Below are 15,184 nucleotides of genomic sequence, written 5' to 3'. Positions count from 1 at the left end.
TATTCCGGTTTTCAATACACCGTTCACCTACTCTAGCTCGGTGGAAACTGCCCATGACTCCGTTACACCCCATTATTTGGGGAATAAAAGGGATGTTAATACGATGTTTCTTTCTCTCTCGCACTCCCTCAACCCCCATCTCACTCTCGCACGTGCACGGGACACGCCCGCTACATTCACTCCAACTATAAGCTCACACAGAGAGCTCTCCAGGGGCTGAGTGATCATCCTTTGGGGTTGACATAGCGGTGTGAGAGAGTGTGGGTCAGCCATGTGTTGGAGATTAGCCCCCTACGGAGAGCAGAGAAGAGAGGGGTGGAGAGCGGCAGGCGGAGCCTCTCCCTCTGGGCTCCGCACCGTCACCGGGGGATTTACCTGCAGTGAGAGGGTAACAGAAAGGCAAGGGAGCCACCAGGGAGGGCTTAACGCACGCACGCACAAGCACTGCACTGCACACACACGCACAAGCGCACACACGCACAAGCGCACACACGCACAAGCATTGCACACACACGCACAAGTGCACACACGCACAAGCGCACACACGCACAAGCATTGCACACACACGCACAAGTGCACACACGCACAAGCGCACACACGCACAAGCACTGCACACACACGCACAAGTGCACACACGCAAGAGCGCACACACACACAAGCGCACACACTCAAAAAACCATGCAGAGAAATCCTCCATGGAACAGACATGTTATTTGTTTACCCAATTACATCGGTTTTCAGCCTCACAGACAGCACGACATGTGGCCGGACAGCTGTCTGTGTGCGTGTGTGTGTATATGTGTCTGTGTGCGTGTGTGTGTGTGCGTGTGTGTGTGTGTATATGTGTCTGTGAGTCTGTGTGTACCGGTGTGTGTTTATGTGAGTGTGTGTGTGTGTGTGTGTGTGTGTGTGTGTGTGTGTGTGTGTGTGTGTGTGTGTGTGTGTGTGTGTGTGTGTGTGCTTGTAGGTGCGTGCCTCGGCATGTGTGTTAAAGCAGCTTTGATCAAGAGGGTGGAGGCCTGGGAACCGGGAACAGATTGGCTGATTTGTGGGTGTTGCATGTCCTCCCGCGTGTGTACGTGAATGCGAAGGCTGAGACTCGCGGCGTTAGCTGGGGGCCCTGCGGCGTGGGCGTGCGCTCCGCAGACAGGCGCCTGTCACTCACTCCCACCTCCTGTCACTCCCACCTCCTGTCACTCCCACCTCCACCTCCTCGACAGACGACGCCTCAACCTCGAGGGCAACCAGCTGCTCCGGCTTTTCCCCCTCGACGCGACCCGACAGCGGGAAGTGGAGGTCCATTTCGTGACTAATGGTGGGAGAGTGTACGCCAAATCAATCCGACCACGCCACTAATTAATCCACCGACGAGATTACAGGTAATTAATAGCATTGTGCTTGCGGGATGTAATTGCTCATGCAGTCTGCTAGTGTTGAAAACCCAGAAGACTGAAGCTTATTAATACTTGACAAAGGGCCTAAACTGTCTGGTGATCGCTTCTGTTGACATCTCATGTTTATGGATATGGCTTCGCTTGCGACTGAGACGGTAACTTTGAATTTGAGGATCGTTTTCTGGGGAGAAATAACAATCTACATAATAGACCTCTCAAGTGTTGCAGTCAATTAAAAAACAAACAAATCAAATTTAAAAGAAAAAATTGAAAACGGCAAGCTCCCACTCCTCCCCATTAACCAGTAATGCTGTCCTCACATTTCGGGGTGAGAAGTGGAAGTGACCTTTGCATGAGGATTATATGTTTTTTTTTTATCTACTTTTTCTCCCCATTTTTCTATTTTCTCCCATCCCAATTTCATATTATCCAATTCTACCCTCCCCTGTCTCGAACGTTGCTAGACCATGCCTCCCACTGGTCGGCTGCAATGTGGACGAAGCCTTGCATCACGTGTCCCCTCCGGTACACAAGGAGGCAGCCGTTGCATCTTTTCACCTGTACAGCGCGATCTCTCAGTGGCGAGGAGTAACGCGTGGGAGGATCACACTGCCCCCGATACTTTCCTGATTCTGCTGTACAGGCGCGCCAACCGACCTGTAGGAGTCGCTGTCCACAACGTCCGATCCCCACCCACCGGCTTTCCCACCCCATAATACTGCCAATTGTATTAGTATGAACGACCAGCCAAGCCGGAAGCAACGCCGAGAGCTGGGCTCGAACCCAGCATTGCCTGAGTTAGTGGCGAGCGCCTTGCCCAGTGCGCCACTTAGCCGCCCATGATTCTATGTTTTGTTAACTTGTTTTTAAAATTGCTAATACTAAATGAATGGATTACGGCCATGTCATTACGGCCCGACTACGAGAATGCAATGAAGCTGAGGAAGTTCCAGTCAGAAGATCCTTAGGAACTTCTACTCATAGAGTACAATAGAGAGCATCCTGACTGGCAACATCACCTCCTGGTTTGGGAATAGCACTGCACAAGACCGTAGCAGACTACAAAGAGTGACACGTTCAGCCGAACGCACAATTGGAGGGGGGCTTCCCACCCTCCAGAACATTTACAACAAGCGGTGCAAGGGGAAGGCTAAGAGAATTATTAAGGACTCGAGCCACCCGAACAACTGCCTCTTTGAACTGCTGCGGTCAGGCAAGCGATACCGGAGTCTTAAGGCGAGCACGGAAAGACTCAGAAGAAGCTTCTATCCCCAGGCCATCAGGCTGCTAAACAAACAATAAACACTATGCAACAACCATCAAATGCACACAGCACACACACCCACACGCACACACTCAAACAAACAACACACTGCAGCACCCACTCTCCACACTTTAGATCACACAAACACACTTTATATTTATTGATAAAGGATTTGCACTACAACTCGTACACCTACTGTAAATTGTACCTAAATTGCACCTCATCCCATTTCTGCCTTGCACTATATAGTATTGTATATTAGTACACTGCACAGTATTGTATATTATATGGTAACTCAGTTACGTCTATTCTGCATCGAACATTGTACATATGTCTATACTGAACACTGTGACCTCATTTTTCTTTTACTTCTAATTTACATGCTATACTATGTTATTTTATTTCATACTTATCTTGTCTTGCACGGTCTCTGGAGCGCAACAGTAAGAAGCATTTTGTATAAAAGTATTCTGTACTTCTGTATGACAACTATTAAAGAAACTTGAAACTGGTGATGCTAAGCTAGTTTTGGCTAGCAATTAAAAAATAAATTCTCCTTTTTTTTATTGTCGCTTTGAAATTCTAAATCCCCTGCCTTATCAAAGAGATAAATCAATATTAGAAGACTTCATTCAAGATCATTTTTATCATTTATCAACATAAACATTCCCCAATCCCTTCTGTTTGTTCCGAGTATGTCTATAGTTGAAACGTATAGGTTCAGTCTAGTGCTTTTGATTTAACGTTCCGCTGTGATCGCTTTTTCCTCTAACAGAATAATCATTTATTTTGTCATTGTCAGCTCTTTGTTGTATGTTTTTACAGTGTGGGTTAAATACATTGTTTTTTTTGTGATAAAAAATCTCTGTTCCTCTTCTTCCTTTAATGTAAACCCTGTGTGGGGATTTAGTTAAACTGTTAAACTGTCTCTCACATCATCACATCGTAATAACAAAGCCATGTCTGCTCCCTGTGGGGGAGGGGTTAGGTGTGTTGCAATGTGGGTAAAGTAGTTGTGCATGCATCGTTAAGAGGAACATTCTAAGCCTTTGAAGCTTTGTTGCTCAAAATTAGAACCACAGATAAACCTAGACTCCTAGAGTGATCTTTTAATAATAATCCGTGAATTTCTGCCACTCACATCGCCGAAGCCCTGTGTGTCAGGAGTGGCTTCTGTGCAGAAACAGTCCATGTAAACAAAAGCTCATCTCCGGCAGGGCACAGACCTGGCCCCGTGTTCTGACGAGGAAGCGAGAGCGCTGCCCAAGCCGGCTGCTGGGGACACGACTAGATGAGGGACTCTCTCACTTTCTCTTTGGGGAGACGCTGTTCCATCGTTTCATGGAGTGTCAGGGTCTAAGGCATCTTTCCTGTCTATTTGGTTCTGTATTTATTTAAATGTGGGAGTTTGTTTGTTTTTGTTTTAGTTTTTCTGTGTCTTGTTTCGGTTTTGGATATCATTGTAATGAGAGGCAGGGGGTCAAGGAAAGACGGCCATTATTTAGGAAGTAAACAAATCAGGCAAATATCAGCATGCAGTTGAGTCAAGTTTTTAAAAGAGGACAACGGTACTCTCTGCATACGACAAAGCGATGACATTATCTCCCCCCACCTGGGAACAAGGCCTTACGAAGCTGCATTCTGGTTTATTGGGGGTGGTGTATTTCTACAGGTGGGTTAGGTTGAGACGGCAGGAGGTGCATATACGGCTGATATTTTCTTTATTTTTTTATTCATGTTTACTAAGGTCTAAGGCCACTTTCCTGTCTATTTGGTTATGTATTTATTTATATGTGGGAGTTTGTTTGTTTGTTTTTGTTTTTGTTTTTCTGTGTCTCGTTTTGGTGTTGGATATCGTTGTAATGAGAGGCAGGGGGTCAAGGAAAGACGGTCATTTATTTAGGAAGTAAACAAATGTTGGAATCAGGATGCAGTTGAGTCAAGTTTAAAAAGAGTACAACGGTACTCTTTTTCTCATAAAAACCCTATGAGAATCACAGATGAAACTAGAGTGATCTTTTAATACGCCGCTTATTTCTCCACAGCCACAGGAAACGGATGGAGCCGGATGCCCTTATTTGGGCAGGAGAGTTAAGTTTGTTAGCCATCCATTGGTCATGGGCTAACGCATCTATACAATTGTCCAAAAAGGTGTCAGAATAAAACAATTTCTGATGTCGGTAGTGTTGTTTGTACTTCAGTATTGTGATAACATGAGGATTACACTTTTTTTTTTATGCTGCAGCCTCGACTCTTAAATCCTTTGACTGTGGTCCTTAACACTTTCTGCGCCATCCACGTATATATATGTGTTTGCTCGCCAACCGTTCAGCGCATATATACGTTTTTTGGATCGTTTTTCCTTTTTTTCTATTTTAATATTCTATTCAATGTCACGTGTCCAGGGATAAAACACCAATGCTTTTAGCAGAATTCACCTAGCGCCCTATAATTCAGCTTTCCAGGAATTAGCCCGGATCACTCCGAAACTATACTTATATTCACCACGGGATAACGCACAAACGTATACATGAAAAAATGTATTCTTTTTGGCATGTTCAACGGAAGATACTGACTGTAAAATGACCATAGTATTGTCTCCCTAGCTATAATATAGAATATAGATATAGCTCTACAAACAAGGTGACGCACCCCTATCTTTAAAGCATGGCCCAGCTAGAACAGGATGAGGAAAATGGCCGGCACTAAATGATTTAAGGTCCCTCGAGTTTGCTCGGAGCAGGGTAAATCTGCATTTTGCTATGATGCCCCCCTAGATCATGGAATTAATCCAACAGTCCTTAAAGCCTGAGAGTCTCCCCTCTGTTTCAGAGTTTAAAACATTGATCTCCAACCTTTGTCAATCAAGTTCTATGTGTTTTAATTGATTGTTATCCTTACTTGTCTAATTGTTATGATAATTTTTTTTGCTTAGCGCTGTGTGTTTGCTTAACTCTGTATGTACACTCGACGTGACTGTGAATGAGGGACACCTCAGTTGCCTTTCGAGTATAAATTAAGGTTTGAAATGAAATGAAATTAAATGCACACTGAGAAGACAACTGCTTCAAAAAGTGGTAAGCAAACTCCTACCAGAATCTGTCAAAAGTTTGTGGTGAAGTCACCCGGTGTCAGAATTGACATTGCATGACTCCTGTGCGGCTGTGGTGCTGCGTTGGCCTGCACTCCGGTCGGCTTGGCTGGAGCCGTGCACACTGGCCAGCGGGAGTCACACACAGCAGGCGCAGATGGAACACACAGCTGAGGCAGAGTACAGTGAATACAGATGGAAGCCAATTCGCCTCAATAGCTGTGAGTCCAATAGTGGATTCTAGTCTGTTTTCTTTCTGGACTATTTCGGTTATTTTTTTTATAGTGAATGTAACAATACACTGAATGGGAACTTCGGCGTCCGTACCCCCCCACACACATCAAAGTGGACCGATATGGTGAATGATCCTGATACTGTACACTACAATGTTACTAGTGGTGCCACACCCTTAATGGAATATTCTCTCTCTCTCTCTCTCTCTCTCTCTCTCTCTCTCTCTCTCTCTCTCTCTCTCTCTCTCTCTCTCTCTCTCTGGTATGGAGTGCAGGTGTGCTGCTGTCAGCGGAGCAGCTGATAGACGTCTGTGGGCCAATTATGTCAGTGATACAACCCCCGCCGAGGATGTCATGAGGCTGCCAGATCGTAACTTTGTATTTCCCAGTTAGTCGTGTTATTCTGCTCTCTCGTTCTCTAGTCCAGTGGTTCTCAACCTTTCTGCTGCCAAGGCATCCCTGTGTTCAATAAAATATTCCAGGGCACCCCTACATACGATAAAGACTTTTCCGGTCCTGTCTTTTTTACTACAATGATGACAAAAGTGCTTGCTTTCAAAATAATGTTTATTTAAGAAACCGGGAAACACATTTGTGTGTATATGCAGGCTATATAATGCATTATTAACAGGTGTTTCAGGTCTAAATGGCTTAGTACTGTTGACATTACACTGCTTGTAGTAGTAAATCAAATAGCATAGCATAAAATTACAGAAAAGTATCACTAAAGTGCTATCTGTTGCAGCTGCACACTTTTCCATAAAAATAGCATGGATAAGTGTGACCATTTCTCAAACTGAAAATCATGTATATATTTTTTTTAATACAGAAAAGGATCACTAAAGTGCTATCTGTTGCAGCTGCACTGTTCTCCATAAAAATAGCACATTTGGATAAGTTTGACCATTTCTCAAAAACAGAAAATCATGTATTTTCTTTAAATACAGAAAAGGATCACCGAGTTACCATTTCTCAAAAAATATAAATAAATACAGAAAATAAGCACTCGTTCACTCAGTGGAAATCTCTAGCTCAATGCGAGGTCTGCTGCTGCTGGCTAATAATACGGTCAATACGTGGGGAGGTCTTTGACAAGGCAACACGCATGTCATCCGCAAGGCTCAACTTGGCCCTATATTTTGTTTTCAGAGCTGTCATGGATGAAAAGCCAGCTTCACACAGATATGTGGGGCTGAATGGTATCAACACCTTAACTGCTGCATCATGAGATACTTGGTACTCAGCACCACACTCTGAAACTAGCTCTCCAGGTGGTATCAGATAAGATTTCAATGAGTTCTTCCAAGAGTTTGGATGGAGATGTGTCAGGAAGCTTTGTCTCAATGTTGTCTGTAAAGTATTTTTTTTATCCAGAGTAACTTGGTGATCCTTTTCTGTGTTTTATTAAATAATGATTTTCAGATTTTGAGAAATGGTCAAACTTATCAAAATATGGTATTTTCATGGAAAACAGTGCAGCTGCAAGAGATAGCACTTTAGTGATAATTGTCCAAAAAGAAAAAGAAAAAAAGATTTTTTTTTTTTGATTTTTTTTTCATCTCAAGGAACCGCTGCTCTAGTCCATTGTTCTCAGACTGTGCCTAACCCTTTATTGTCCTCCTTTCCCCGCAGTCCTACCTGGCTCTTCACCCTGATCTCTGGCTCTCGATAGACATGTTCTGACCTCTGCCTGCCTGACAACTCTCCTTGCCTTTTCCCGGAATGTATGAGGACCTGTACCCGTTTTGACCCCTGCCTGGCTGACTACCTTGTACCTGTTATGACCCATGCCTGGCTGACTACTGCACGCCCCTGGACTGTAGCGATCTGGTGTGCATGTTTTTCCATTGGGTTTATCTTATCGGGGGGGGGGGGGACCCTTGCGAGCATGGGGAGAACATGCAAACTCCACACAGAAAGACCCGGGAGATACCTGGGCAACGCGGAAACCTGGTCCCCAAGCGGGAATCGAACCCTGGACCTTCTAGCAGTGAGGCGGCAGTGTTAACCACTACACCACCGTGCCGCTTGTAAATTATATGCATATTGGGTTCAATACGTCGAGCCGTGACATATGGAGCTGTTACTGTACAGCCTCCTCTATTTCTGGGTATTCATAGAAGTGACCTTTCACTAATCCCATTATCATGCAGTGAGATCTTCTATATGGACGGGAGTTGGTAGTGTCTCACCAGCTGCTGGCCCTGGGGGCCCCAGCCTGCGTACTGCAGCTGCGCGTTCCGCACCTCCGGAGGGTTCAGGTTCCACGTCTCCCTGTGATGAGACAGGAGAGGTACCATCAGATATGAGCACACACACACATACACACTTCTTATTTACTATACTTGTGATGACATTGTATTGACTTACATTCAATTCCTTAGCCCCCCCCCCCCCATAAAGGTGGTTTTGTCAAGAGTGGGTTCTCACAAGTACACACACACACACACACACACACACACACACACACACACACACACACACACACACACACACACACACACACACACACACACACACACACACACACACACACACACACACACACACACACACACACACACACACACACACACACACACACACACACACACACACACACACACACAAATAATTTATTTATGTCCAGTCAGGGGGCCATAAACAATGTCCCATTGGGATATTCAGAGACAGTATACAGTATGTGCTCAACTGACCATCCGGCCGATACATATAAAGCACAGCATAACTAGGCAGAGACGATGCGTGTGATGACATACAGACTCCACTTTCAGGATATAAAGAGCGTCGTATCACAGCAGCGGTAAGGTTGCCTGACCCTGGCACAGCGGCGGGCGCTAGGTACTAGTGTATCACATCAAAAGAGAAAGAGCTCTAAGTGTGATCCATAAATACTGCCACTTAACACCAGGCCCGCTTCTCTTCATTTGGGAGAGTGCTGCATGGCGCAGGCCGCCGACTTTTAGAGGTGCCGCCGGTCTTACGTCTCTGTCTGGAGGTGAGAATGAACGAGGTCATCAAGAGGGGGCTGCCGCTCCGCCACGCCACCACCAGGTGGCAGCACACAGATAATACAACGCTGCTTGTAAAATGACTGGGAGGTGTGTCGGCTATAAGAGGTGTGAGAGACGTGAGGCACGATGAGCCTGTGAAATCACGAGACGGAGGGGTTACACGAGACCATGTGGTTATGAAACCTTGTGCTGATGGAACGGAGGAGGAGCGCTCAGCGTCTACTCACGGTGTCTCCAGGCTGCAGATGATGTAGAAGGCTGTGTAGGAGTGCTGGTACACCTGGGGGGAGATGGGGAGAGAGGACAGGCAGTGAGGCAGACTCTGACCTTGGTGGGCGGATGTGAAGCCACGTTGGGAGGGCCGTCTACCCTAGGGTTCCCATAACCGCAGAAGTGCCTATTCAGTGTAGGTGCTGATCACCAAACTGATATTGGAGGGATTGCAATGTAGGTGACCGTGCACTAAATCATCGTTTGTATGTAGCAACTCTGTAGTGTGTGTGTGTGTGTGTGTGTGTGTGTGTGTGTGTGTGTGTGTGTGTGTGTGTGTGTGTGTGTGTGTGTGTGTGTGTGTGTGTGTGTGTGTGTGTGTGTGTGTGTGTGTGTGTGTGTGTCTGGTCGATAAACGCTTCATTCATTGAGTGAGCGTGTGAGCGTGTGTGAAGCCATCATTTAAATGGTCTGTTTCTCTCCACACCTTGTGTAAAAAATCGACACGTCTGACTCTGATGAACTCATTTAAAAGCCTGTGTGTGTCGCACCACCTGGGGATATGAGGACACTGTGTTGTTGTTGTTGTTGTTGTTGTTGTTCATTCTACCTGCCTCTCCTACCTGCCTGTAAAACCGGCCTCTCTTGCTCTTGGGCCCAAATCAATGTGAAGGAGAGGCCAGATGAGACAATGCTTCTTACTGGATGATTAATTAGTCATTATTATTGTTCAAAACAAAATGTTGCTGTCACTAGGTCTTTGACAGTAATTAGGTGTTGAATATAGGGCAATTTCTGCATGTCTAGTATTAGTATGTATGTATTCATTCTGAACACCTTTGTAGTGTGTAGGGAGCGGATTGGTCTGGCGAGACAGAGAGAGACAGACATAGGTATTAGGGCTCTACAGAATGTAATTTTTTAATATTCGAAGCTTCTATCGAAGTATTCAAACGAAGCTTTGAATATCTGTCATCATATTTTATGACGTAATCAAAATCTATATTTTGAATTTTTGTTATCTTTTTATATATCCTCAAACTAAATCCTCAATTTGAATAAAGTGATGAATCTGATTAAATGAGTCTTTTTTATTTATTAAATCAACTTTCTTTAATGAATATAACTCATCAGTTTCGTCAACATATATAATCCATTAAGGGCACGGTTGGTACGAAAGTGATGGTGACGTCTTGATTAGATGGAGTGCCGAGTGCCAAGCGGACATTTTTTATGACTAGTCATATACTATAATAGTATAATACTATAATATTAGTGTAGCCTAATCTTTATCTGCAACTGTGAAGAAAAACCCCATTGGTTTAAACAGAATGAATAGACACATAAAAAAAAAGATATAAAAAGAAATTATAATAATAATTTTTTTTATTAAAAATTAAAAATTTGAATGTTGATTTAGAATTTGAATGTCAACATTATGATCGAAGCTTCAAAGCTTCGAAGCATTCGGTACAGTATATATACTGTATATAGAGAGAGAGTGAGAGAGAGAATCAGATGTATGCATATAGTATATATATATATGCATATATAGAGAGAGAAAGAGTTAACTCCTCTGTGAAGGGCCAGGATCACTGTGTGTGTGTGTGTGTGTGTGTGTGTGTGTGTGTGTGTGTGTGTGTGTGTGTGTGTGTGTGTTTGTGTGTGTGTGTGTGTGTGTTTGTGTGTGTGTGTGAGTGTGTGTGTGTGTGTGAGTGTGCACGAGTGCACATGTGATGTTGCAATGACAGGAGGGGAATGCTGCTGTCATCCATCGAGACTATGGAGGGATGAATGGAATAACAAATGCAGACACTCTCCCTTTCACACACACGTGCGTGCACACACACATGTGTCACATCCGATTTGGTGACACTTATTTTTATAGTCTTGAGGCAATAAGACAAGGCTATGTGTCAGTCAACATCCTTCCCTTCAAACACTATGTTGAACTGTGTCGACTCGGTGAAGTAGCACCGCAGATTATTAGCTGACAGAATGTTGTGAATCCATCTCAACGTGCCTGGATTGGGACGGGGAAGAGTAGCTAGTGTTCTTATGGACGTCTGCCTTGTTCACTACGCCGCCATGTTTGTCGGACAACTGTGGCGCTTGCTTGTCTGCGTCGTTGTTAAACGTCGCTATAGAGATACCGCTTCGATAATCAAAATAATGAAAACAAAAAGGTTATAATACAGTGATAATTACAGGCTCACGGTGACTTGACTCAAACTGGTTCACCCCTTGATGTAACAGTCCCAGACTAAGTCCTGTATGGGGCTGTGAGGACATGATGAACAGTGGTCTCATGGCGCCATCTAGCGGGCACCGCCAGATGGTGCAGGCCATTATTTTGTGTTGGCTAAATGTAATTGATTTGATTTCCTCGTGTATGTTGTCCTGGGCTCTTCCTTCCCTTGTTTAAATGTTGTCCTCCTGTCTGGTTGTTGTTAGTGATATTGCTTTTTGTGTCTAGTTTGGTGTTTAATTGTTTCTGTGTTTTGGACTGGCTTGCCAGCTGTTGCCAATTATAATTAGTTGTGTATTTAAGTGTGGGTCTGTCCTCACTTCCTTGTGGCGTCATACCTCCGTGTTCCTGTACCTGTCGTGTCACTGCTTTCGTCGTCCTTGCCCTTTTGTTTGTTTTGAGTCAAAGTAAGTGTTGTTAGTATTTCGTTTTGTGCACTTTGTTTTCATGTAACCAGTTCGTGTTTTCTTAGTGCCAGCTCGGCTGTGCCTTTCGCTTTTGTTTTGTACTTGTACAGTATCCTTGCTCTCGTGGTTCTTAAATAAATAGAACACTGTGAATGAGAAGAGCAACTACCGTCTCCATTTCCTACTGTCATTCCGCATATTGGGTTCTCCTCTGTCATTCCGCATATTGGGTTCTCCTCTCCTTCCATCACCACCCTAATCCTAACACTTGAGGTCGTTTTCATGTTTTCAAATACATGGTGGAATTAGTCAGCTCGTTGAAATGCGATCACACACACAGACAGTGATCTACGGAAATAAAGATGGCGGCGAAGCAAATAAGGCAAATTGTGGCATACAGTATATAGTAATGTATTCATAGGACCCTTTATTTATGACCAGGCATGAATGATATATACCCAGCCACATCTATTCTCCCGTCAGAGCCGTGGGGTTTATTTTTGTTCTCACCTCTCTTACTATACAGACCCACGTGTGGCTGTGCCGGTCCCAGTCCCCCCCCCCCACCACCACCACCATCGCTGATAGGCAGTGGTGTGCGACAGGCCTTTACACCCCACCATGACCTCCCCCCTACTCCATCTCTCTTCGGCAGCGCCGCCAATGTGCTTCCGTTACCCGCCCCCGCCCCCACCCGCGCCCCCACAGACCCACGCTGACATATCTCCCTGTCAGTTTTGCTAATTCAAAACACAAGCAAGTGAATGAGAGGCCTCACCGGTGCCACGTTGTAGGCCAGCAACACATGCTTCATGTCAGGAGACACTTCATACTTGCTGGCTTTGTACATTTCCTGAAGAGCAGAGGGAGAGGAAGAAGGGGAAGAAGACGGAAGAAAAGGAGACAAAAAGATGAGACCTTTAACCATGCGTGGGATTTTTTTCATTAAGCCAGTCGTTAAGCGACTGCGTTTGACGGATGGCGCGGCTCTTGATGTTGAAACGGGGGGTCGGACGCATTAATCTTGCGCCGGGAGCCTTTTTCTGATTGGATGACGGACATAATGTTGTGTGTCGTCACCCGATCCGGCGCCGCTTTGCATTCCGAGTCGGAACGCTGCATAACCAGGGCCCCAACAAGAGCGCTAACGAGGCGCCTGGATCATCTGAGTAAAGCATTATGATGAAAAAAAGAGAACTTTGGGCACTCTTGATATGCTGACAGGGGATGAAAAGTTTTCAATTAAATTTATGGGCAGCCATGGGCTTCCTACGTCTTCTGTTAGTCCTCCGGTTGAGTTAATGGAACAAGAGAAGAGTTAGAGGAGCGGAGAAAGACTTACAAATTTCTTGTTATGCACCAAGACCGTTCTCTCACTGGTGTCGACGTTGAACTTGACGACGTCCCCCTCACGAGTGCGGTACAATAGCTCATTACCTGGAGAGAGAGAGAGAGAGAGAGAGAGAGAGAGAGAGAGAGATCAATGGAACAATGCTACTTCTTTAACTCTTATCTGAACCCAGCTGCCATTGTTTGCTTGGGAGCATGCCTATGTTCCCACAGCCCAATGGTCCCACATTTCCTTTTTTCATAAATTTTTATCTGATTTGATCCCCCTTTCTCTTTTTGAGTGAAAATAAAATCTTAGAAATGTGGGAACATAGGGCTGTGGGACCATTGGGCTGTGGGAACATAGGGCTGTGGGACCATTGGGCTGTGGGAACATAGGGCTGTGGGACCATTGGGCTGTGGGAACATATGGCTGTGGGACCATTGGGCTGTGGGAACATAGGGCTGTGGGACCATTGGGCTGTGGGAACATATGGCTGTGGGACCATTGGGCTGTGGGAAAATAGGGCTGTGGGACCATTGGGCTGTGGGAACATATGGCTGTGGGACCATTGGGCTGTGGGAAAATAGGGCTGTGGGACCATTGGGCTGTGGGAACATAGGGCTGTGGGACTATTGGGCTGTGGGAACATAGGGCTGTGGGACCATTGGGCTGTGGGAACATAGGGCTGTGGGAACATAGGGCTGACCCCGTTTGCTTTGAATAAAATGGTTTTGCTTGCATTATTAAGTTGAGGGGGAATGAGTTCAAGCCTGCTAACTTTATAAGAAAAGGATCCCCGGAGCGACATAACTAGACATACACTGACATACTTGAATATAGCTGTATAGAATAATACTTTTTTTTTTTTTTTTTTTTACTTTCTTTTTATTGTTTTTCACAATAAGCAAACAATCACAAACAACAAGACATAACAAAAACACAATCCCGGGCTGCATTATTAGTGTCACTTTACAAAAATATACTTTTCACATGAGTTCTCAATTCTCTTACTTTCCCTATAGGTATGGCAAATATTCTTTACAACTATACATCAATACATCATCCACTGGTTGTCGTCATTACCATATAAAAGTCCCACTTTTCCCAGTACTTCAAACCTTTCTCTTCCTGTAATCTGAGAGTAAAAGTAAGTCTTTCCATTGTGTATATTTCGCCTATAATGGCCAACAATTTTTCTTTTGTTGGAGGTTCTTGTTGATACCAGAGACGCGTGATCGCTTTCTTACTTGCTGCTAAAAATATTTTCATCAAATATCTGTCTCCTCCTACCAATTCCTCAGGTAAGTTACCCAGGCATAAATAGGAGAAGGTCTCCGGTATCTTAAAATTCAATATAACCTGCATGGTGGAGTGAACATCTTGCCAATAACGTTGAATTCCTGGACAATTCCAAAAGATATGAGAGTGGTTTGCCTCCCTCTGGCCGCACTGTCTCCAACATGGTTGCTCTATGCCTACTTGTCGGGATTTGATTTTGGGAGTTATGAAGAATCTAGTCAAGTTTTTCCAGCAGAATTCTCTCCATGTTTTTGAATTAGTTGAGCTACATTGAGTTCTGCACATGTTCTCCCATTCATCTTCCGTTATTTCAATGTTTGATTCCTTTTCCCAATTTGTCTTAATGTAACTTGTGGAGTCAGTTCTGGCCTGAACAAAGCTATTATACAATTTTGACACAGTTTTACTCATCTTGTCCCTGTATGCCTGAATGAATATCTGAATAACACTGTCTATTGGGGTATTGGGCTCAGACCCCTTTACCTCTTTTAGAAAGTACTGGCGTAGTTGTAGGTATCTGAAGAAGTCGTGTTTATCCAAACCGTATGTATCTTTCAAGGTTTGAAAGCTCACAAGTTCTCCATTCTCTACCATTGTGCTGAATGAGGAGAATAATACTTTTGATACTTAAGTAAGTTTGATATCAAATACTTTTACTTTCAAATACTTTTACTTTACTTTTACTTTTATT

General features: G+C 44.4%; 1 protein-coding gene across 1 annotated transcript in view; it reads right to left on the bottom strand.

The window, feature by feature from the left end:
• Positions 1 to 15,184, bottom strand: part of dpp6a (dipeptidyl-peptidase 6a) — a gene marked incomplete at both ends in the record, with an annotated part of 272,276 nt that overhangs the window by 55,440 nt on the left and 201,652 nt on the right. Inside the window, 4 exons of the mRNA XM_084326051.1 lie at positions 8,175 to 8,256; positions 9,224 to 9,276; positions 12,640 to 12,714; positions 13,204 to 13,298. Of these exons, the coding sequence (XP_084182177.1) occupies positions 8,175 to 8,256; positions 9,224 to 9,276; positions 12,640 to 12,714; positions 13,204 to 13,298 (305 nt within the window). The remainder of the gene's footprint in view (positions 1 to 8,174; positions 8,257 to 9,223; positions 9,277 to 12,639; positions 12,715 to 13,203; positions 13,299 to 15,184) is intronic.

The sequence above is a fragment of the Notolepis coatsorum genome (assembly GCF_963971535.1).
Source record: "Notolepis coatsorum genome assembly, chromosome: 12".
In the NCBI taxonomy this organism is placed as follows: Eukaryota; Metazoa; Chordata; class Actinopteri; order Aulopiformes; family Paralepididae; genus Notolepis; species Notolepis coatsorum.
This window is presented reverse-complemented; position numbering and strand designations above follow the sequence as displayed.